The sequence below is a fragment of the Ranitomeya imitator genome, chromosome 4 (assembly GCF_032444005.1).
Source record: "Ranitomeya imitator isolate aRanImi1 chromosome 4, aRanImi1.pri, whole genome shotgun sequence".
In the NCBI taxonomy this organism is placed as follows: domain Eukaryota; kingdom Metazoa; phylum Chordata; class Amphibia; order Anura; family Dendrobatidae; genus Ranitomeya; species Ranitomeya imitator.
In genome coordinates, this window is record NC_091285.1 from 137,212,749 (window position 1) to 137,237,204 (window position 24,456).

At 43.6% G+C, this 24,456-nt stretch overlaps 1 protein-coding gene across 2 annotated transcripts in view; it reads left to right on the forward strand.

Annotated features, from left to right (window-relative positions):
* RAD50 (RAD50 double strand break repair protein) overlaps positions 1-24,456 on the forward strand; it is a 214,321-nt gene that overhangs the window by 100,695 nt on the left and 89,170 nt on the right. For both annotated transcript variants that reach the window (XM_069763946.1, XM_069763947.1), the window contains exons 13-14: positions 10,724-10,899; positions 12,538-12,775. In XM_069763946.1, the coding sequence (XP_069620047.1) occupies positions 10,724-10,899; positions 12,538-12,775 (414 nt within the window). The remainder of the gene's footprint in view (positions 1-10,723; positions 10,900-12,537; positions 12,776-24,456) is intronic.

Consider the following 24,456-nt stretch of genomic DNA (forward strand, 5'->3'; position numbering starts at 1 on the left):
CCACCCTGGGAAGCTTCACTGGAGCACATGTTGTAATAGCAGGCAGCAGTGAAATGAAACACTACAGAAAAGAACAGAGAAGAAAATGTAAAATTGTTAAGGAGCCAAACAAAATAAAAAAATAAAATAAAAACACAATGGACACCAATACATACATTCCAAGCAGAAGTCCAACAGCACAGCAGGACCTGCTCATTCTGAAGTACGCATGCATATTGAATTAATGCATACACATGTCCTTGCGTACCAATGCGTTCCCATAGACTGTAATGCGTTGTTTTGGCGCACTCATGCGCATGATTGCGCATTACTTGATGCATCAAAAAATGCAACATGTTGCGTTTGCCAGACACTGCTGCACACCGCGAAATGACGCATGCGTACACTTCTGCATGCGAACGCATATCCCTGCGCACACATGTTAAAGATATGTACGCATGACGTATGTGGATCATATGCTGCGCAAAGATATGCTTATGTGAAACCAGCCTAAGCTGTGAGCTTGATGTCACCTGACAATACAAAGGTGTCAGCAACCCCACAAATATGAACCCCACTTGCCACCGCTACAGGGCAAGTGGGAAGAGCCGGGCAAAGCGCCAGAATTGGCGCATCTAATAGATGTGCCTTTTCTAGGCAGCTGCGGGCTGCTATTTTTAGACTGGGGGGGGTCAATATCTATGGCCCCTTACCAGCCTGAGAATACCAGCCCCCAGCTGTGAGCTTTAGCAAGGTTGGTTGTCAAAAATGGGGGATCCCCACACTGTATTTTTAAATAATTTAAAAAAAAACAGCGTGGGGACCCCTCTATTCTTGATAACCAGCCTTGCTGTAGCTGACAGCTGAGGGTTGCAACCCTCAGCTGTGAGATTTGCCTGGCTGGTTACAGAAAATACAGGGGAACCCACGCCATTTTTTTCATTTATTTATTTTTAGCGCAGGCGGCGGCTGATGAATACTCAATCAGCTGCTCCTGCTGTCACTGTTATTAGCAGCAGCAGGGGTAGGCTGATGGGAGTAAGGCTATGTTCACACTTTGCGGATTTTGCTGCGGATCCGCAGCGGATTTGACCGCTGCGGATCCGCAGCAGTTTCCCATGAGTTTACAGTACAATGTAAACCTATGGGAAACAAAAAACGCTGTGCACATGCTGCAGAAAAATCCACGCGGAAACGCTGCGGATTACATTCCGCAGCATGTCGCTTCTTTTCTGCGGATTTTCACCTGCTTCAATAGGAAACTGCAGATGAAAATCCCCAGAAGAAACCGCAGTAAAAACCGCGATAAATCCGCGGTAAAAACCGCGACGGGTTTTCACTGCGGATTTTGGAATTCTGCTGCGGAAAAATCTGCAGTGGAATCCACAAAGTGTGAACATAGCCTAATAGTTTTATCAGCCACCACCTGATGTCTCTTTTATCACTTAACTCTCATGATTCTCTCCTGTTCTCGCCGGCAGACAGGGGAGAATGATGAGAGCCATGTTCAGCACCCGGCGATGGGGAACAGCGCTTACTGCAACGCTTCTTCCCCGGCGCCGATGCATGTCATACAGATGACCTCCATATGTTTTGTGGTCTGTGCTGACATTAAAAACGGACATGTCAGCATGTTTTGCTAACGGACACTTGGTCCATCGAAACACACTGACATGTGCACAGACCCATTCACTTGAATAGTCATAGCGCTCCGTTTCTCTCGAGTCTCTCCGTATGACTAAGTAGTACTGTACAGCCACATATGGGGTATTGCCACATTCAGTAGAAATTGTGGGACAAATTTTGGTGCCATTTTTACCCACTTTTTGTGTGAAAATGTAAAATCTTTGGCTAAAGCAAAATGATGGTAAAAATGTAGTTATTTTATCTTCACTTCCCAATGGTATAAAATTCTGTGACACACCCATGGTGTCAATATGATCACTGCACCCTGAGATTAATTAATTGAGAGGTGTAGCTCGTAAAACGGGGTCACTTATGGGTGGTTCTGCTGTTCTGGCACCTCATGGGCTCTCCCAGTGGGTTATGGCACCTGCAAACCATAACAGTAAAATCTTGCCTTCTGTGCTTTGCGCTGTGCCTGAATAATATTTCCCAATTACATGTAGGGTATTGGCACACTCAGGAAAAAATGGACCTCAATTAATTGTAAAAAAAATTCTTATTAGCCCTTAGGAAAATTAAAAACTTGGGGATAAAACATTTTAGTGGTAGAAATGTAATTTTTTTTTTTCTTCACCACTCAGTGATAAAAAATTCTGTGAGGTACATGTCGTGTTATTCATTGGGGAGTGTAGTTTGTAAAATGAGTTCACATATAGGTGCTTTCTGTTGTCCTGGCACCTCAGGGGCTCTGCCAATGTGACATGGCACCCTCAAAAAATTTGAGCAAAATCTGAACTCCAATATAGCACCTTTTCCCTTCTGAGCTTTGGGAACAACAACTTTTGGGGTCCAATTTCTCCTGTTGCCCTTGGGGAAAAAAAATGGGGGCAAAAGATCATTTTTGTGGAAAAAATATGATTTTTATTTTTACGGTTGTACGTTATAAACTTCTGTGAAGCACATGGGGGTTCAAAGTGCTCACCACACATCTAGATAAGATGCTTGGGGGGTCTAGTTTCCAAAATGGTGTCATTTGTGGGGGTTTCCACTGCTTAGGCACATCAGGGGCTTGCCAAACGCGACATTGTGTCCAATCTTAATACCAACCAATTTTGCGTTGAAAAAGTAAAACGACGCTCCTTCCTTTCTGAGCTCTGCCATGCGCCCAAACAGGGGTTTACCCCCACATATGGAGTATTAGCGTACTCAGGATAAATTACAAAACAACGTTTGGGGTCCAATATCTGTTACCCTTGGGAAAGTAAAAAAAAATTGTATCTGAAGCAAATTTTTTTTGAAAAAAAGATAAATGTTCATTAAAAAAAAAAAAAATAAACATTCCAAAAATTCCTGTCAAACACTTGAAGGGTTAATAAACTTTTTGAATGTGGTTTTGAGCACCTTGAAGGGAGCAGTATTTAGAATGGTGTCACTTTTGGGTATTTTCGATCATATAGACACCTCAAAGTGCCTTCAAATGTGAGGCGGTCCCTAAAAACAAAATTATGTAAAAATGAGAAATCGCTGTTTAAGGCCAGTTTCACACATCAGTGTCTCCGGTACGTGTGGTGACAGTTTTCTCACGTACCTGAGACACTGACACACGTAGACCCATTCAAATGAATGGGTGTATGCACATGTCAGCGTGTTTTCACGGACCGTGTGTCCATGTGCAAAACGCGCAGACATGTCCGTTTTTACCCGGGCCACAAAACGTGCCACACATGCACACGGAGAACAGTGCACACTGTCCTCCGTGTGCAGTGACGGCCGCCGTGGAAGTAGTGCTACTGTAAGTGCTGTTCCACTGCGTGTGGTGCTGAACACAGCTCTCATCCATTCTCCCCTGCTCTGCCGGCGAGCAGGGGAGAATGAATGAACGAAAAACCCGACATGGGGTTTCCCTTCTATGTTGTTAAACCAACCCGGCAAAACTCACAGGTGCGGGCTGCTATTCTCAGGCTGGTAAGGGGCCATGGATATGGGCCCCCCCCCCACATAAAAACAGCAGCCCCCAGCTGCCCAGAAAAGGCATATCAGATGCGCCAATTCTGGAGCTTTGCCCGGTTCTTCCCACTTGCTCTGTAGCTGTGGCAAATGGGGTAATGGGGGTTAATGTAACCTTCCTATTGTAAGGTGACATCAAGCCTGGCTTAGTAATGGAAAGGTGTCAATAAGACACCTCTCCATTGCTAATCCTGTAGTTGGTAAAGGGTTAAATATACACTCACATGCAGAATAAAGTATTTTAACCCCTTAACGACCGCCGATACGCCTTTTAACGGCGGCAGTTAAGGGTACATAAACCACAGCGAACGGCGCTGTGGGAAAAAGTGAATAGCGCCCCCCCAGAGTCAGATTTTCTCTGGGGTCTCGGTTGCCGGGGGTAGCCGAGACCCCAGAGAACATGATTCGGGTTTTTTTTACCAACCTCCCTGTTGCGATCGCCGGTAATTAACAGTTTACCGGCAATCGCAAAAAAAAACAAAACGCGATTTCCCTTTTAATTTCTCTGTCCTCCGATGTGATCGCACATCAGAGGACAGAGAAATGGGGTCCCCGATAGCCCCCCGATACTCACCTGTCTCCAACGGTGCTCATTGTGGCTCCCGATGGGCGCCGCCATCTTTTTTCGTCAAAAAAATGGCGGGCGCAGTGCGCCCGCCGGCCGGCACCTGGAGGATCTCTGGGGTCTCGGCTGCCGGGGGTAGCCGAGACACCTAAGAACATGATCGGGGTCGGTTTTTACCGACCCCTGTTTTGCGATCGCCGGTAATTAACTGTTTACCGGCGGTCGCAAAAAAAAAAAAAAGCGATCTGTCATTCTCTGTCCTCTGATGTGATCGCACATCAGAGGACAGAGAAATAGGGGGATTCGGGGACCCTATTATACTTACCGGTGTCCCTGGGTCCTCCTGCGTCCTCTCCTGCCCGCTGGCCTCTTCATCGGGAAAGAAAATGATGGGCGCATGCGCAGTGCGCCAGCCATCTGCCGGCAGGAGAGAGCAGTTGGGACTAAAATTAGGGTTAGGGTTGGTGCTAAATTTAGGGTTAGGGTTGGGGCTAAATTTAGGGTTAGAGCTACGGTTAGGCTTCTTTCACACTTGCGTCGGTACGGGGCTGTCTGTTATGAACAGGTGATTCAGAACCACAATGGACCTAGTGGTTAAGAGCACACAAAGTGACCTGATAGTTACTAACATAGGACGGGCTCTGAGACGTGAGAACTCTGCTGACCGCAATCCCTAATCCCATCATACAACACTAGAGGTAGCCGTGGAGCGCTCCTGACCAGACCTAGGCGCCTCGGGCACAGCCTGAGAAACTAGCTAGCCCTGAGGATAGAAAAATAAGCCTACCTTGCCTCAGAGAAATTCCCCAAAGGAAAAGGCAGCCCCCCACATATAATGACTGTGAGTTAAGATGAAAATACAAACACAGAGATGAAATAGATTTAGCAAAGTGAGGCCCGACTTACTGAATAGACCGAGGATAGGAAAGATAGCTTTGCGGTCAGCACAAAAACCTACAAACAACCACGCAGAGGGGGCAAAAAGACCCTCCGCACCGACTAACGGTACGGAGGTGCTCCCTCTGTGTCTCAGAGCTTCCAGCAAACAAGAAAAACCAATATAGCAAGCTGGACAGAAAATATAGCAAACAAAAGTAACACAAGCAAAACTTAGCTTATGCAGGGCAGACAGGCCACAAGAACGATCCAGGAGAAAGCAAGACCAATACTGGAACATTGACTGGAGGCCAGGAACAAAGAACTAGGTGGAGTTCAATAGAGCAGCACCTAACGACTTAACCTCGTCACCTGAGGAAGGAAACTCAGAAGCCGCAGCCCCACTCACATCCACCAAAGGAAGCTCATAGACAGAACCAGCCGAAGTACCACTCATGACCACAGGAGGGAGCTTGACCACAGAATTCACAACAGCCGTCGCAATGCGTCGGCCCGACGTACCGACGCACGTTGTGAAAATTGTGCACAACGTGGGCAGCGGATGCAGACTTTCAACGTATCCGCTGCCCCGTCTATGTCCTGGGGAGGAGGGGGCAGAGTTACGGGCGCGGAAATGGCGGACGCGATGTACAAAAAAAAGGTTACATTGAACATTTTTTTGTGACGGCGGTCCGCCAAAACACAACGGATCCAGTGCATGACGGACGCGACGTGTGGCCATCCGTCAGCAATACAAAGTCTATGGGCAAAAAAGGCATCCTGTGGGCACATTTGCAGGATCCGTTTTTTTGTCCAAATTGACGGATTGCGACGGATGCCACACGATGCAAGTGTGAAAGTAGCCTTAGGGTCAGGTTTGGAGCTAAAGTTAGGGTTAGGGTTAAATTTAGGGTTAGGGTTGTGGCTAAATTTAGGGTTAGGGCTGAAGTTAGGGCTAGGGTTGGGGTTAAAATTAGGGCTAGGGTTGGGGCTAAAGTTAGGGTTGGGGCTAAAGTTAGGGCTAGAGTTGGGATTAGGGTTAGGGTTTGGATTAGGGTTGTATTAGGGTTAGGGTTGGCATTAGGGTTACGTTTGGGATTAGGGTTAGGTTTGGGATTAGGGTTAAGGTTAGGGTTGGGATTAGGGTTAGGGGTGTATTGGGATTAGGGTTAGGCTTGAGGTTAGGGTTGAGATTAGGATTAGGGGTGTGTTGGATTTAGGGCTTTGATTAGGGTTATGGTTAGGTTTGAGATTAGGGTTGTTTTGGGGGTTAGGGTTGTGATTATCGTTAGGGTTGTGATTAGGATTATGGATCTGGTTGGGATTAGGGTTAGTGGTGTGTTGGGGTTAGCGTTGGAGTTAGAATTGGGGGTTTTCCACTGTTTAGGTACATCAGGGGGTCTCCAAACACGACAGCCAATTTTGCGCTCAAAAAGTCAAATGGTGCTCCCTCCCTTCTGAGCTCTTCCGTGCGCCCAGTGGTTTACCCCCACATATGGGGCATCAGCGTACTCTAGATAAATTGGACAACAACTTTTGGGGTCCAATTTCTCTTTTTACCCTTGTGAAAATAAAAACTTGGGGGCTAAAAAAAACTTTTTTGTGGAAAAAAAAATATTTTTTATTTTCACGACTCTGCATTATAAACTTCTGTGAAGCACTTGGGCATTCAAAGTTCTCACCACACATCTAGATAAGTTCCTTGGAAGGTCTAGTTTCCAAAATGGGGTCACTTGTGGGGGGTTTCTACTGTTTAGGTACATCAGGGGCTCTGCAAACGCAACATAACGCCCGCAGATCAAAGTCTGCATTCCAAAACGGCACTCCTTCCCTTCCGAGCTCTGCCGTGCACCCAAACAGTGGTTTACCCCCACATATGGGGTACCAGCATACTCAGGACAAATTGGACAACAACTTTTGGGATCCAATTTTTCCTGTTACCCTTGTGAAAATAAAAACTTGGGGGCTAAAATATATTTTTTGTGGAAAAAAAAATATTTTTTATTTTCATGACTCTGCATTATAAACTTCTGTGAAGCACTTGGGGGTTCAAAGTGCTCACCACACATCTAGATAAGTTCCTTAAGGGGTCTAGTTTCCAAAATGGTGTCACTTGTGGGGGGTTTCCACTGTTTAGGCACATCAGGGGCTCGTGACATGGCATCCAATCTCCATTCCAGCCAATTCTGCATTGAAAAAGTCAAACGGCGCTCCTAGCCTTCCAAGCTCTGCGGTGCGTTCAAACAGTGGTTTACCCCCACATATGGGGTATTGGCGTGTTCAGGAGAAATTGCATAACAAAATTTATGGTTACATTTCTGTTTTTACACATGTGAAAATAAAAAAAAAAGGGTTCTGAATTAAAATGTTTGCAAAAAAAGTTAAATGTTCATTTTTTCCTTCCACACTGTTTCAGTTCCTTTGAAGCACGTAAAGGGTTAATAAACTTCTTGAATGGGGTTTTGAGCACCTTGAGGGGTGCAGGTTTTAGGATGGTGTCACACTTGGTTATTTTCTATCATATAGACCCCTCAAAATGACTTCAAATGTGATGTGGTCCCTAAAAAAAAATGGTGTTGTAAAAATGAGAAATTGCTGGTCAACTTTTAACCCTTATAACTCCCTAACAAAAAAAAATTTGTTTCCAAAATTGTTCTGATGTAAAGTAGACATGTGGGACATGTTATTTATTAACTATTTTTCGTGACATATCTCTCTGATTTAAAGCCATAAAAATACAAAGTTTGAAAATTGCAAAATTTAAAAAATTTTCACCATATTTTCGTTTTTTTCATAAATAATCGCAAGTAATATCGAAGAAATGTTACCACTAACATGAAGTACAATATGTCACGGAAAAACAGTCTCAGAATCAGCGGGATCCGTTAAAGCGTTCCAGAGTTATAACCTCATAAAGTGACAGTGGTCAGAATTGTAAAAATTGGCCCGGTCATTAAGTTAAAAATTGGCTCTGTCACTAAGGGGTTAATGAAAACATACACCACATAGTTTTGCCATTTTTATTATACTGATAATTCAAGCGATGCCCTCGATCTCCTGTAAAAAAAAAAAAAAAAAATAATAATAAAGCAGCAGCATACCCATACCTGTCCGGCGTTCAGTCAGTCCCACACCGTAATCCATATCTGGGGTATATTCAGTTTGCTAATGCGACTGGCCCGGTTGTAAACTACTGGGGAATGAATGATATGCAGCGGGCGCAGGCTCAGTAACTAGCGGTCATGTGACGGAGTCTGTGCTCGCTGCCGGCATGAACTCCTCTGACCTCAGGACCGTGGGAGAATGGAAGTGATGAGGTCATGGCAGTTCAAGCTCTGTCAAAGTGACCTCATCACTTGCATTCTCCTTAGGTCCTGAGGTCACATGAGTTCATGCCGGCAAGCGAGCACAGACTTAGTGACGTCGCCGCTACTTATGGAGCCTTTGCCCGCCGCGTATCATTCATTCATTCTCCTTGGTCGCCGGCAGAGCAGCAGAGAAGGGATGACAGCCGGTTTCAGCACCACACGCAGGGGAACAGCGCTTACAGTAGCTCTACTTCGCTGGTGGACGTCCTTGTGGTACTGATGCGGCACATGGTTGCCTCACGTAGTACACACATGGACACTGATATCTCCGGTACCGGAAAGATCAGGACATGTGAGACCGGCCTAACTTTTAACCCTTATAACTTCCTAACAAAAAAACTTTTTGGTTCTAAAATTGTGCTGATGAAAAGTAGACATGTGGGAAATGTTACTTATTAAGTATTTTGTATGACATATCTCTGTGATTTAAGGGCATGAAAATTCAAAGTTTTAAAATTGCGAAATTTTCAGAATTTTTGCCAAATTTCTGTTTTTGTTTTTTTTTTTTTTTTTTTTTACAAATAAGCGCAAGTCATATTAAAGAAATTTTACCACTAACATGACGTATAATATGTCGCGAGAAAACATTGTCAGAATCACCGAGATTCATGGAAGCCTTCCAGAGTTATTAATTGTAAAAATTGGCCCAGTCATTAACATGCAAACCATCCTCGGGGGTTAAGGTGTTAAAATTATAGACTGTTCATGTCTTTGACAGTGCGCAAACTTACAAAAATAGCAAGGGATCAAATATTTATTTCCCCCACTGTTTGTAATTTACATATATACTATATATTGTACAGTGCCTTGCGAATGTATTCGTCCCCCTGGAACTTTTCAACCTTTTCCCACACATCATGCTTCAAACATAAAGATACCAAATGTAAATTTTTGGTGAAGAATCAACAAGTGGAACACAATTGTGAAGTTGAATGAAATTTGTTATTTTAAATTTTTATGGAAATTTAAAAACTGAAAAGTGGGGAGTGCAATATTATTCGGCCCCTTTAACTTAATACTTTGTTGCGCCACCTTTTGCTGCGATTACAGCTGCAAGTCGCTTGGGATATGTCTCTGACTGAAATTCTTGCCCATTCTTCCTTGGCAAACAGCTCGAGCTCATTGAGGTTTGATGGAGATCGTTTGTGAACTGCAGTTTTCGGCTCTTTCCACAGATTCTCGAGTGCCTGCAAAGAGAAAAACTGCTGAAAATGCAGAATACATGTCATGTAATAGTCATAAATAATGTTTTTCCTCATGTTTACAAACAAGACACCTCAGTCTGAAAGTTACTTGAAAGCACGTTTACTCTTTAAGTCAACTCAGAATGGTTGTGTACAGCAGTACACCCCAAAGTGCGTTTTGGCACAGCTTCATCAGGGTGCAAATGTATGTTTTGGAATGTAACTATAAAATAAGGGGAGACACAGCTCTTGTTTTCTGTGTGCATTGCAACGAGTCTCTGTCCCACCTACAGTTAGGTTCATGGAAAGCTGACAATTGATTAGGCAGCCTGCAGAGTGGGGGGCACTATGGTAAATGTAGAAGAAAAGACATATATTAGTCAGAAACCGTTTAACTCCTCATGTACACACACATAATGACTTGCATTGCAAAATAATAATAATCTTTATATAGCGCTAGCATATTCCGCAGCTCTTTACAGTTGGCACACATTATCATCGCTGTCCCCAATGGGGCGCACAATCTAAATTCCCTATCAGTATGTCTTTGGAGTGTGGTAGGAAACCGGAGAACCCGGAGGAAACCCACGCAAACACGGGGAGAACATACAAACTCTTTGCAGATGTTGTCCTTGGTGGGATTTGAACCCAGGACTCCAGCGCAGCAAAGCCGCAATGCTACCCACTGAGCCACCGCACTTCAAGGTTACACTTGAAGTGTGTGATATGCAGTGAGTACATTACAAGATGGTTTGCCTTGGCTTGTGTGTCTCTGATGTATTTTCATTCTGATATATAGGGAAAAATAAAACATCTCTAGGTATGAATATGCTAAAGATAAGGTGTGTAATGCATTATATTCTCCCAAAGCTGAATCCGTTCCATCATAACACTCCCAACATTTCTGCAGAAATAAACAACGTTCTGATATCAATCCTGTTTCAGTGATGACACATGAGCGTACACTTTAGTTGTTGCATGTTTGTCATCACTGAAACTGTGCATTACCGACACTGTGACTTGTAATGTAATTTCGTCATTTTACAAACATAAAAAATTCTTCCACTGTTGTTACTTAATCAGCTGTTTGTTTTTGTTTGTTTCTTAATTTATCTCAGGAAGGAGCTGATTTCAGCTGAACAGAATAAAAACCACATGAGCAATGAACTACGAAAAAAAGAAGAACAGTGTACATCATATGAAGACAAAGTCTTTAATGTGTGTGGTAGTCAAGACTTTGACAGCGATTTGACTCGTCTGCAGGATGATATAGAAAAAACCTCTAAACAGCGGGGTGAGGTGCTTTGCTTACTCTATTTTAGTTAGGTCTTCACTGTGTTTGTTAGTGTATGCTTATTTCACCATTTTATTTTTTTGAATTAAGCTGTTCTATGAAATAAAAGGTTTGAACATCTTCAGAGGCATTTTTTTTAATTTAGGTAGTTGCATATATTTTGGCTTAAAAATAATTTTTGCTAATTTGTGATTAGATCAAAGTTCAGCTCAACTTTGATGTGGTGTGTGGTCTTAAATTAGTGCAGTGGGAGTTAAATAAAAGACAGGGAAATGAGTTACAAACTCACCATCAGTACAACTGACCTACGGATTCTTAGTTATTGCCATTCTGCAGCCAGCAATGTGGAGGGGCACAAACAGCCTGTAAAAGCCAAAGGGTCCGGCATATTTATTGTAAAAGTTATTTTTTCCAAAATTCATGCAGTTTAAAAAAACTGCGCCATGACGTCACCTCCATCATTCATGTGACCTTCTTTCCATGTAAGTTACTTGCCTCTAAAGCCAGTGACAGCATGTGATGTCATCGCTGTCAGAATAGCAGGGCCCACTGGTGTGGCAGGGGATTTTTTTTTTATAAATCAATTTTTATTGATTTTTCGGAGAAAAAGGATCATATACAACGAATAATCAAAATCAGGGTATGGAGAATAATAGGAAACAAGTTTGTTAACATGTAGAAAACCCGAGACCATTCAATGACTTAATACCACTTTATTAATAATTACATATATGTATTAAGGAGTAGAGAAGTCCGAGAAAGAAGGATAGAGGGGGAGGATGAAGTAGGGGGAAGTTAAAGACCGTGAGGACCCATCTGATCAATAAACGGCTTGAGAGAAACAGAATGTGAAAAGGGAACGACCAACAGAGGGGTCGGAAATGTATTTTAGAAGCCTACCGTAATTAGGAGCAAAGAGATGATAGATATATATATATATATATATATATATATATATATATATATCTCAAAACTCTGATCAGCTGTGGAAGAGGATTCCCAGTGAAACCACTTGGAAGCAGTTACATTAATTTTAGTCTGAATTTGGGCTATCAAACTTGTTTGACCTCTAGTTACACCCTGCGCTCAGATTCACCTGCTTTCTGATGCACACATTCGGACTGATAGCTGTGCCCGCAGATTGCTGGACAGCTTTTAATAAAAAAGTATGTGTTTTATTTTGTGACACTACACACAAAAAGCAATACATTATTTTAAATAAAATTACCGCAAGTTAAAATTATTGGAATAAATTTAGTTTTTCCTTTGGATGATCTTATGTTGCAGGCAGTAGGCTAGCTTGCTTAGGTTGATCTAGAGCAGTGTTCCCCAACTCCGGTCCTCAAGAGCCACCAACAGGTCATGTTTTGAGGATTTCCTTAGTATTGCACAGGTGATTGAATGCTTGCCTGTCCAGGTGATGCAATTATCACCTTTGCAATACTAAGGAAATCCTGAAAACATGACCTGTTGGTGGCTCTTGAGGACTGGACTTGGGGAACACTGATCTAGAGTTACAGCTTCAATCTCTGTTAATTTGTTATGAGTTCTCCATCTCTCTCTTTTTTTTATATATATATATCAGACTACCTCGGCCGCACTGTCTCCAAACTCTGTAATATTTATACTCTTTTACAGCAATGTTGGCTGGGGCAACTGCAGTATACACACAATTCATCACTCAGCTGACAGAGGAGAACCAACCTTGCTGTCCAGTTTGCCAGCGAATCTTTCCTTCAGAAGCTGAGCTGCAGGATGTAATTAATGACATGCAGTCCAAGCTTAGGCTGGTTCCAGATAAGCTGAAGAATACAGAAACCGAACTGAAAAGAAGAGAGAAAAGAAAGGATGAGATGATGGAGCTGAAACCAATGAGGCAAGTACAGCCCTGTCTTTTACCCATTCTTTGTATCTGCTTTTAAGGGTGCATTCACACACACAGATTTCTGCCCAATCAGACTAATATCAACTTACGTTGATTTGTGCAACAGGCCTATTTAATAATAAATCTTTAAGAAAATCTGTGTCCTCTGCAAAAACACTGAAACAATTTGGTTAGTTCACATTGCTTACCATGTGCATTTTGCGTCTATTTTGTTCCGAAGTGTAAAGGATGCCAAAGACCAGCAACAGCAACATGACGCAAATGTCTATATATACCAAAAATGTATATAAAGCTAATTAGTAATTATATGTGGTGCTGCAGTAATATCAGGACCCAAATGAGGACTGATCACCATTAACCTTGTGATGAAGAAAGGATGTGGAAACCACAAACACAAAAGTGACCATATAGTCCATTATATAAAATGCAAATTTTATTTAAGACATTAGATTGTAAGTAGACGACAAGGACAGTAAAGCATATAGTGTAACCACTGAAAAAACATGCAACATTAAAAACACGATACCCCAGCCTACAAAGTTAACATGTAACATAGTAACATAGTAACATAGTTAGTAAGGCCGAAAAAAGACATTTGTCCATCCAGTTCAGCCTATATTCCATCATAATAAATCCCCAGATCTACGTCCTTCTACAGAACCTAATTGTATGATACAATATTGTTCTGCTCCAGGAAGACATCCAGGCCTCTCTTGAACCCCTCGACTGAGTTCGCCATCACCACCTCCTCAGGCAAGCAATTCCAGATTCTCACTGCCCTAACAGTAAAGAATCCTCTTCTATGTTGGTGGAAAAACCTTCTCTCCTCCAGACGCAAAGAATGCCCCCTTGTAATAGGTAATAGGTATCAAACACAATCCAATACTAGTAATACAAATATCATTTCAAGGGCCCCCCACTTCTAATGTGGGTACATGGAACCAAAAAGTAACTATATAGTTAAATAGCCCCTGTATGTGGGCTCAACATATGCTCTAAGAGCCAGATTGAAATGTAAGGGTCCATGGAGCCCAGATGATGCCACAATATAAATGGAGGACATATAGTGAGTATCACTGTTTGTATAGTTACCTCCTTTATGTGGCACACCTGGATTGCAGGGCTATCGCATCACCCCGACGCGCGTTTCGGATGTCCTTCGTCAGGGAGCGTGGTTTCCACATCCTTTCTTCATTATTCTGAAGTGTGCAAGACTAGTACACTGTCCAGTGGTTGACCGTTACCTCTGTCTGTCCAATAGACCTAGAAGGCATGTGTTTCTAACATAATTATAATTGTAAAAGCTGTTGAGCAAAAAGCCACAAGTGGTTTTTTGATGTCTGTTAAATCTGTCAGTAGGATCTACCCTCCTAAGCCATCTATATGGGCACGCAGGTTATAGAAAGATGAATAAAATTATATCTTGATATCAGTAATACGACGTCTTATTCCTGAGAAATTCATATTTTCTTAACCCCTATCTTAACCCCTATTGGATGTTGGCTGCATCCAGCCTGATTCTGCACTCCTATTGACCTGCCGGTGGCGTAATCAGCTCTACTTGCCCATAAATTGTAGGCTAAACCCAGGAGCAGACATGAGTGTCCAAAATTGTAGATTGATAGTCCAAGAGAAGGCATGTACAGTAGAGTAGGGACCCATCAGAAGGAGGTCACCTTCTCGTGGTTGATGGGCATACATTTTCATTCATTTCCGTAAGTTAACCCCTTCACGATATGCGCAGTACTAGTACTGCGCTGCGGGAACTGCATTTGTGCCTGCAGCAGTACTAGTATGGTGTCGTGGTCTCACAGTGAGCGCCGCGGCGATCACGTGCGGGTGTCAGCTGTATGTGACAGCTGACACCCCGCAGCAATGCCCACTATCAGTGCTAGCACCGATCGCGGGCACTTAACCCCTCTGATGCCGCTGTCAGTAGTGACAGTGACATAGAGGGGTATCGCGCAGGGACGGGGACTCCCTGCGCGCTTCCATCAGAATAACGCGATGTGATCGCATTATTCTCATGGTCTCCATGGAGACCCATGGTTGCGGGGTCATTCCGGGTCCTGCAATGAGGTGGCTTGCGAGCGCCTGCTGAGAACAGGCGCCGTCAAGCCTCCTTCACTGCCTTTCAGATCGCTGATCTGACACTGTGCTGTGCAAAGTGTCAGATCAGCGATCTGATGTAATATAGGGATGTACCATCCTGGGACAATGTCTTAAATTTAAAAATAAAATTAGAATGTTTAAAAATATATATTTTTTTAAAACAAATCCCCAAACAAAGAAAAAAAAATGTTTTTCCAATAAATCCATTTATTTACAGTATGTAAATAAAAATAATAATAAAAGTACACATTTGGTATCGCTGTATCCGTACCGACCCGCTCTGTAAAACTGTCCCACTAGTTAACTCGAGTGAACACCATAAAAAAAATAAAAAATGAGGCAAAAAACAATGCTTTATCATCATACCGCCAAACAAAAAGTGCAATAAAACGCGATCAAAAAGACGGAGCTAAATAAGAATGGTACTGCTGAAAACATCATCTTGTCCCATAAAAAACAAGCCACTACTCAGGTCCATGAGCAGAAAAATAAAAAAGTTATAGCTCTCAGAATAAAGCGATGCAAAAATAATTATTTTTTCTATAAAATTGTTTTGATTGTGTAAATACCGTATATACTCGAGTATAAGCTGAGATTTTCAGCCCAAAAAAGGGCTGAAAGTGCCCCTCTCGGCTCATACTCGAATCATGGTCGGCGGGTGAGGGGGAGCGACGACTGTCAAATACTCACCTGCTTCCCGGCCCTCCTGACGCGCTCCTTGCCTGTCCCACGGTCTCCGGGCGCGGCAGCTTCTTCCCTTGTTCAGCGGTCACTCATTAAAGTAATGAATATGGACTCCACTCCTGTAGGGGTGGAGCCGCATATTCATTACTGTAATGAGCGGTACCATGTGACCACTCACTACTGGAAGAAGCTGCCACGCCTGGAGACCGTGGGACATGCAGGAACCGCGTCAGGAGCGCCGGGAGCAGGTGAGTATTTCATATTCACCTTTCCGCGTTCCACCGCCGCCCTGTCTTCCGCGTCCTCTGCAGTGACTGTTCAGGTCAGAGGGCACGATGACGTATTAGCGTGCTCGCTGCCCTCTGCCTAAACAGTCAGTGCGGAGAGACGGGACGGTGAGGGGCAGCGACGAGAGGTGAGTATGAGTATTTTTTTTTTTTAGTGCAGCAGCAGCATTACATGTGGCACAATGTTATATGGAGCGTCTATGGGGCCATAAAGAACTGCATGGAGCATTATATGGGGCATCTTTGGGGCCATAAAGAACTGCATGGAGCATTATATGGGGCATCTATGGGGGCCTAAAGAACTGCATGGAGCATCATATGGGGCATCTATGGGGCCATAAAGAACTGCATGGAGCATTATATGGGGCATCTATGGGGCCATAAAGAACTGCATGGAACACTATATGGTTCATATTTTAATATGTAGCATCTTATGGGGCCATAATGAACTGTATGGAGCCTTATATGGGGCTCCTGATTCAATATGGATATTCAAAAACACTTAACTTACTGATGTCTCAATTAATTTTACTTTTATTGGTATCTATTTTTACTTTTGACATTTACCGGTAGCTGCTGCATTTTCCACCCTAGGCTTATACTCGAGTCATTAAGTTTTCCCAGTTTTTTGTTGCAAAATTAGGGGGGGTCGGCTTATACTCGTTGGGCGCACTGGTGTAATGTGTGACCCTGATCTGTCCACTTATATGGGATCAACGATGTAAGGTGTGACCCCCCCGCTCTGTCCACTTCTATGGGAGCAGTGGTGTAATATTTGACCACACTCTGTCCTCTATATTATTGCTCCCATAGAAGTGGACGGAACAATTTCACACATTACTTCACTACTCCCATAGAACTATATTGAGTAGGGTCACAAATTACACCAGTGCTCCATTAGACGTGAATGGAGCGGGGTCACACATTAGACTCCGCTTCATCCATTGCTACTCCCATAAAAGTGGACAGAGCAGAGTCACACATTAATTCCCCCCCCCAAAAAAAAAATTCAGTGGGGCCACAGAATAGCACATCTCATGACCTTGCAGCACTTACAAATTAGTTTTAGTCCTATTGAACCCCCCCAACCCTCCCGTCCACTGCATTACTGCTACCATAGGAATAGACAAAGCAGGGTCACACATTGTACCACTGCTCCCATAGAAATAGAGAGAACGGGGTCACACATTATACCACTCCGCCCTTAGAAGTAGACAGAGCAGAGTGGACATTTCTAAGGGAGCAGTGATGTAATGTGTGACCCCGCTCTCTCTACTTGTATGCGAGCAGTGGTATAATGTGTGACCCTGATCTGTTTACTTCTATGGGATCAATGGTGTAATATTTGACCCCGCTCCACTATATTATTGCTCCCATAGAAGTGGATGGAGCAAGGTCACGCATTACTTCACTGCTCCCATAGAACTAGATTGAGCAGGGTCCCACTGCTCCCATAGAAGTGAATGGAGAGGGGTCACACATTAGACTCCACTTTGTCCAGTACATTGCTGCTCCCATAAAAGTAGACAGAGCTGGGTCACACATTAAATTCCCACTCCTAACAAAAACATATTCAGTGGAGTCACAGAAAAGCACATCTCATGACTTTGCAGCACTTACAAGGTAATATTTGTCCTATTTAACCCCCTAAATTACCAATCTAGTCCAAAAGCCCCACATAGAATAGATAAATAGAATACATAGATATCCTGCCAATATATAATTTCACAGGACCAAGACCCCTACATATAATAAACTTACACCCTTCAGTGCCTTTCATGTTACACCAAAGGGTGTTTAGCCTTGTTTACCCTAATAAATAAATGAAAAAAAAAGACTTGAAGCCCCCCTATTTTGTATAACCAGGCAAGGTATATCAGACAGCTATGGGCTGATATTATCAGGCTGAGAAGGTCCCCAGAAATAATTCTTCTGTGGTGGTGTTTTTTTTAGTAGCCTGTGAAATAAATATTTGCATCAGCTGTCTAGTTGCCATGTCTAAATACAAAATATAATGTTGCTGGACTGATGTGTGTTTTTTAACACTGTTGCAAATAAATAAATCTACTCTTCCACTATCTCTTTGCGAGTATTGTTTATAAAAACCACTTCCAAAAATGAGAACATCAAATAAGGGACGTGTCCGTGGAGGTACTGGTGTAACTGCTGCTGATGGTAATGGTGTAGGGATGTGATGCAGGGAGAGGACGTGGTCGTTCTGTACCTGCTACGTGCGCTAATCCAACACCTTCCTCTGGTGCACGCAGGTGACAGGACATTATGCGTCCTTTCGAAGGCCCAAATACCACTGCACGAATGATGAGGCCAAAAGATATTGAAATTGAAAAGGTGATAGATTGGATGGCTGCCTCCCCTGCAAAGAGAGGATGTGACAGCATCACCACCACCAGTATCACCAAGCATGTCCACACCATCCCATAAGAAGTATTTAGCTTTCCATTCCCCAAATTCTCTAGAGAAAGAGGAGATACCCCCTAGCCACCCACGAGCCATGGTCCTGAATTACAGCATTTCCAAATTACTGACCTTTGAAATGCTTCGATTACGGCTGGTGGAGACAGGCAGTTTTAAAAACACTGAAAGCATTGGCTGGTCCGCAGTACGTTGTTCCCAGCCACCACTACTTTTCCAGGCAGGCCATCCCTGCCTTGCACAAACATGTTGCGGATCAAATCAGGTGTGCTCTGCGCAACGCCATCAGTGGCAAGGTACACATAACCATCGATATGTGGACCAGTAAGCGTGGCCAGGGACGTTACATCTCCTTAGCTGCCCACTGGGTAAATGTAGTGGCAGTTGAGTCAGGGATGGAAGGTCTTCTAGTTCATGTCCTACCACCTAGTATTACTGGACGTTTAGATGTCCTGGTTGCCTCCTCCTCCTCTACTTCCTCCACTGCCTCCTCATTCGGTCACAGGAAGACCTGCACCACTAAATTGACCACAGCCAGGGGAAATGACAGCAGGCTGTTCTTAAACTCCTCTGTTTAGGGGATAAATCCGACAATGGGCAGGAGTCCGACTGGGATCAAACAACAGACAGTTGAGTGTTTTGTTCCGGTGAACCTCATGCCCAGCCATGGGAGAAGTCTTGTAGCAGATCTGGGCCTAGCTGATTTGACACAAATGCTTTGCCTGGCGCATGTGCTAAACTTGGTGTTGCAGAGCTTCCTGAAAAACTACCCACACATGTCGGAGCTGCTGTTGAAAGTGCGGCAGTGTCTGCACACTTTTGTCACCTGTCTGCTCTGCAGCATCACTTCTGTCTTTCCGCTCATTTGCTGATTTGCGACATACCAATTAGGTAGAACTCCACCTAGCATATGCTGGCGAGACTGTGCGAGCAGCAGCAGGCAACAATGGAGTTTCAGGTGCAGTGCGCACGACTGAGTCTCTCTGCAGAGGAACACCTTTTCACCACCAACGACCGGGCCTCCATGCGGGACATGTGCCATGTTGTGCTGCTTAGAATATGCCACCAATATGGCCAGCACTGATGACGCCATCATTCGTGTTTCTATACCTGCTATATGCCTGCTGGAAACTTCAGGCCATGATGGATGAGGTGATGGCACAGGGGGGGAGGGGAGCAGGACGAGGAGAAGAGTCATTTTACACTGTTATCAGGCCTGTCGTCCATACATGGCTCAGAGGGTGGGTTACTGTCCCAACATTGGCCAGGTACCCAACTGTACAGCCAGGGGACAGTTTGGGAGGATGATGAGGATGTGGGGGGAGGAGAAACATCCATGTTCACAGCATTGTGGCACTCGGATCATCTCATGGGCATAACTGGAGCGTGGCTGGGGGGATACAGAGTACCCAGACGACATACCTCCCACCGAGGGCAGCTTGTCGTTGTCTCTGACCAGCCTGGCACACACGAGCCAATATATGCTGCAGTGCCTGTGCAATAACAGCCAAGCTGCCTGTATTGTTACTAGTGCATATTACCGGGTGGCCACCCTGCCGGATCCCTGCTACAAGGACAACGTACCATAATGACTTCCGTCACTGGAGAGGGATCGCAAAATGCATGAGTACACGCAAATGCTGGTAGAAAAACTACTGATGGCTTTTCCACCTGACAACAGGGGCTCTGTGGAACAAAGAGGCAGAGGAAGAGGAAGTCGCTAACGCAGCTGGGGCACTGCCAGCACCTTGGAAGGCAGGGTTAGCATGGCCGAAATGTGGCAAAACTGTATGAGCAAACCACAGCATCCAGCAACATCATCTGATATGGTCTGTATCAGCAGGAGGTAGGCTTAGAACAACATGGTGGAAGAGTATGTGTCTATATGTCTCCACTTACTAACAGATGGGTCTGCTCCATTTATCTTCTGGGTCTCCAAATTAGACACGCTTGCACTTTATGCCTTGATGGTGCTGGCCTGCCCTTCGGCAAGTGTACTGTCAGAATGCGTTTTTAGCTTGGCAAGGGGTCTCATCACAGACAGCCTCATGGGCCTGTCCACATCCAATGTGGAGAAGCTAACAGTCCTTAAAGTGATCCAGGCGTGGATCCCACAGGATTTGGCCATACCTTTGGATGTTTTATATATTTTATTATTATTATTTTTTGTATTAATTTTCCTCCAGTTACAGGCACATATTGTTGTTGCCAAGTATTGCCCAAATACATATGTATATTTATATTTTTTTAATAAAGGCATTTTATTTGATTGTCACCGTTTGACTTCGTTTCCTTATTATTATTTTTTATTATTACATTCATTATAATAATTTTTGGTCTTTTTTTCATTGGTACTCTATCTGTATTTATTCATACACTGATCTCCATACGTAGGTTTTCCTGTTGTATTCATAACCGAATGGTCTGCCATTCATTTATTTAGTAGGCACGGTTCTTTACGTGCATTCTATCCTGCACTTGGGCACAAACGCACCATTTTTTTTATTGAATCTATAAATTTTGCCCGGTTGGTTCTATACTGTCCACTGCTATTGTTTAACTATAACACCCAGACAGTCTTTAACTCAATTTGCCATTTATTTAATTTGAGTGCCTCCTCCCCAAATGAAAAAAAACAATAAACTGTGTTGGCTATCTCCTTCTCCGCCTCTACCACCTACAGCGCCACGTCCATCTTCTCCAAGTGAACCTTCGCCCCCCTGGTTATAGCATGGTAGTTTATTTTAGGTTCATTCTGTATTCTTTGAAGTCAATTCCCTACAACAACAAAAAGAAACAGTGTTGACTTACTCTTCCCTTGTCTCTTGCACCCAAAAAGTTGCTTACTCCTCCTTCGACTGTTCCACTCATACCGACACATCCACCTCTTCTCCCTTGACTCTTCCACCCAAAAAGTTGCTTACAGGAGGACAATGTTCTGCTGAATAAACACTGCATTCTAACAAACGGCCACAAGATGGCAACAGACTTTAGTGTTTATTATTTAGTCCAAGGTACATACTCAATATTAAAAAAATGTAAACAGGAATAAAGTTGAGCTTGGCCTGTCTTTGTAGGTATCTATTCACCATATATGCCATAAACACTGATCTGCCGCAACATCAGCCCACTGACTGGAAGTGCCCACAGCCTGAATGCTTGTTGATTGGCTGCGCTGCAACAAACTTTATTCGGCATCCGAACCTAACAGTACAGCAGACTTCCGGGAGACGTCCGTGTTCGAGGTTCAGCACCAGACACTAGGCATCCGGTACCAGCCCCGAACTTTACACTTCGGATTCGCTCTTCTCTAATCATTACAGAACTGCTATTTGTAGTTACCTTTGTCATCCAAAATATGTAGCGAGTCATAAAATATTGTATGCAACTCATCCCACAAAGCCATTAGTCCTTCTACAGATCAGGTGCCATCACATGAGAAGGAAGGACTGAACCGTTATGGTTCATATCACAACATGTTAAGAGGATGTATTCCTAGAGAAGAGTTCCATCATTCATTTTACAGTACACGTCTCAACATGCATACAATTTACATAAATCTAAGGTGAGTACGACAGGCTCTGAGACATACAAATATCCTTGCTTTCACTTATGGATATTGCTACTAATCCCTACTGTACATATTGTACCTTAGCCCCTATTGCCCATCAACCTGTCTTTTTATAGCTATGACTTATTGTGGCCATTTTATCAAAGCATCAGTGATTATCTCTAAATTCACATGAGGAGTATACTTCATCTATATTCCATTAGCGAGATATCACCACCTGATACATAAGTCATTAAGACGCTAACGGTGCTTCCTGCTAGTGCATTTACTTATATCAAATGGTGTACGCCGGTTATTTAACGGTTCGGCCATTCCCATACTGTGACGTGAACCCCGGTCTTATCCTCATTGGCCAGCTAGTGACTAATCTGATCTCAGTGGTAGGAATTCCCCCGTGATGCATACACTAGGGGCTTGGCTCAATTGACCAATGGTAGAGCCATAGGCGCAGTACAGAGATGCATAGCATACATTGCCATAATGAAGGCGCTGATCTACACACTGACCACACCATAGTTGAATGGACCTAATAAAGCACGCACTGGCAACATTACCAATGCATGTTTGAACGTGATGAAACACTGAATATATTATCTTGCAGTCAAAAAGCATGGTGTCCATAGGGCACCACATAGTGTACACTTACATTGGTCCTAGTATGAAATCACTACACATATTTTAGAAGAAAACTCCATATATAATAATGAGAGAGGAAGAGAACAAAGGCAGGAAGGGAAATGGAGTGGGGGGGAAGGGCTTAGCTGAAGGGTACAAAGATACAGTGTCATTGAGGCCAAGCAGTTTAATAGTGTCAATCTGAAATATCCATTCGGCCTCCTCCCGTAAAACCTTAGTCCAAGTTCCCTAGGGGATGGTCTGACAATCTCAATCCCCTGGAAACTGAGACATCCAGCATCGCCTCCATTTTGTGACCAAACTTGTTTGGCAACAGGTTTATCTCTCTTCTCTTGACATCGCCAAATTGTTTTGAGAATTCGTCTACGAAATTGATCCATTGGTTGCCTACGTAGTTGACAGGACAAGGGCAGGTAATCAAACATACAAGGCCTTGTGATTTGCAGTTAAAGAAATCTCTGCATTGGTATCTCTGGCCCCTGGATGCACTTACAAATTCTGATCCTTTGCCAATAAATTTGAAGGCCTTATATGTCCCACATCTGAAAGTCTCTTCCAGGGAAAATCGATTCAGCTAGGTAGTTTTGGGGGTCTCAAGTGTGAGATGACTATGGACTAAGGCCGGGTTCACATTAGCGTTTGAGTCCGCAGCGTGGTGCTGCAGACTTCTTTCCTTAGCTCCACCTACTTCCGCATGCGTTCTGCGTATCTTTAACATTGGGTACGCAGGGACATGCGTTGTATGCAAATGTGTCGTTTTGACGTGCCTGCCGAACGCAACATGTTGCATTTTCTTGCGTTTGGCGGGCACGTCAAAACGACGTATGCGAACGCATCCACATACAAAGCATGTTCCTCTGTACCCAGTGTTAAAGATAGGTACGCAGGACGCATGCGGAAGTAGGCGGAGCTTAAGGTAAGAAGTCCGTGGCACCACGCTGCGGACTCAAACGTTAATGTGAACTTAGCCTAAACGGTTCTGGAGATTCCTGCATCGTCGATAGGTAACAGGTTCTTTGCTTTCCTTGATAATCTTTCCAATATCCTCATCAATTTTGAGAATGGGCCAGTAGGTATCCAAGCGGTCTCTAACTTCCTTCCATATGTCGTCATTGGTCCCAATTGTTCTAATATACCTATGCTCCACTTTCTCACATGGAGTTAGGAGTCCTGCTCTCGGAGTCTCCAATGCATGTTCATAGGCATTACTCAAAACCTGTTCTGGGTAGCCACACCTGCAAAATCTTGTATTAAGTTCACCAGCTTGTTTTTTAAAATCATGCAGTGATGAGCAATTTTTCCTGAGGCGTAAAAATTGCCCCTTGGGGGATGACTCCATTTTAAAAGATCGTTGGTTCCCGTTGCCTTCCTAAAAATACTAGTTGAGAGTGTACCATTTGCTTGCCCAGTAATTTTCGAATGAAAGAGGGATATCTCTCTGTTGTATTTCCAAGGTGACTCTCAGAATATTATTATTCAATGCTGTGTAAACTCTGCAAACTCTCCCATACTTCTCGTCCAGAGAATAACATCATCGATGAAGCGTAGCCGTAACAAAATTGTATCTGTCCATCTTCCAGAACCGTCGGTGAAGATGATCCTTTCCTCCCACCAGCCCAGGAATAAATTTGCGTAAGTAGGAGCACAAGGTCTCCCCATTGCGGTACCCCTGAGCTGGTGGAAGGCACGCCTATCAAAAAGAAAGATGATGTGTCTGAGCACAACATTGACAAGTTTATATTTCTATTCCTTGTGAGATCGTAAGTGCATAGACCTTGTTCTTAAAAAAATGTCCAGTTGCCGGACAACTCTTGTCGTGGGGTATTTTGCAATAGAAGGCCTCAACATCTAGGCTGCTTTATAGTAACATAGTAACATAGTAAGGCCGAAAAAAGACATTTGTCCATCCAGTTCAGCCTATATTCCATCATAATAAATCCCCAGATTTA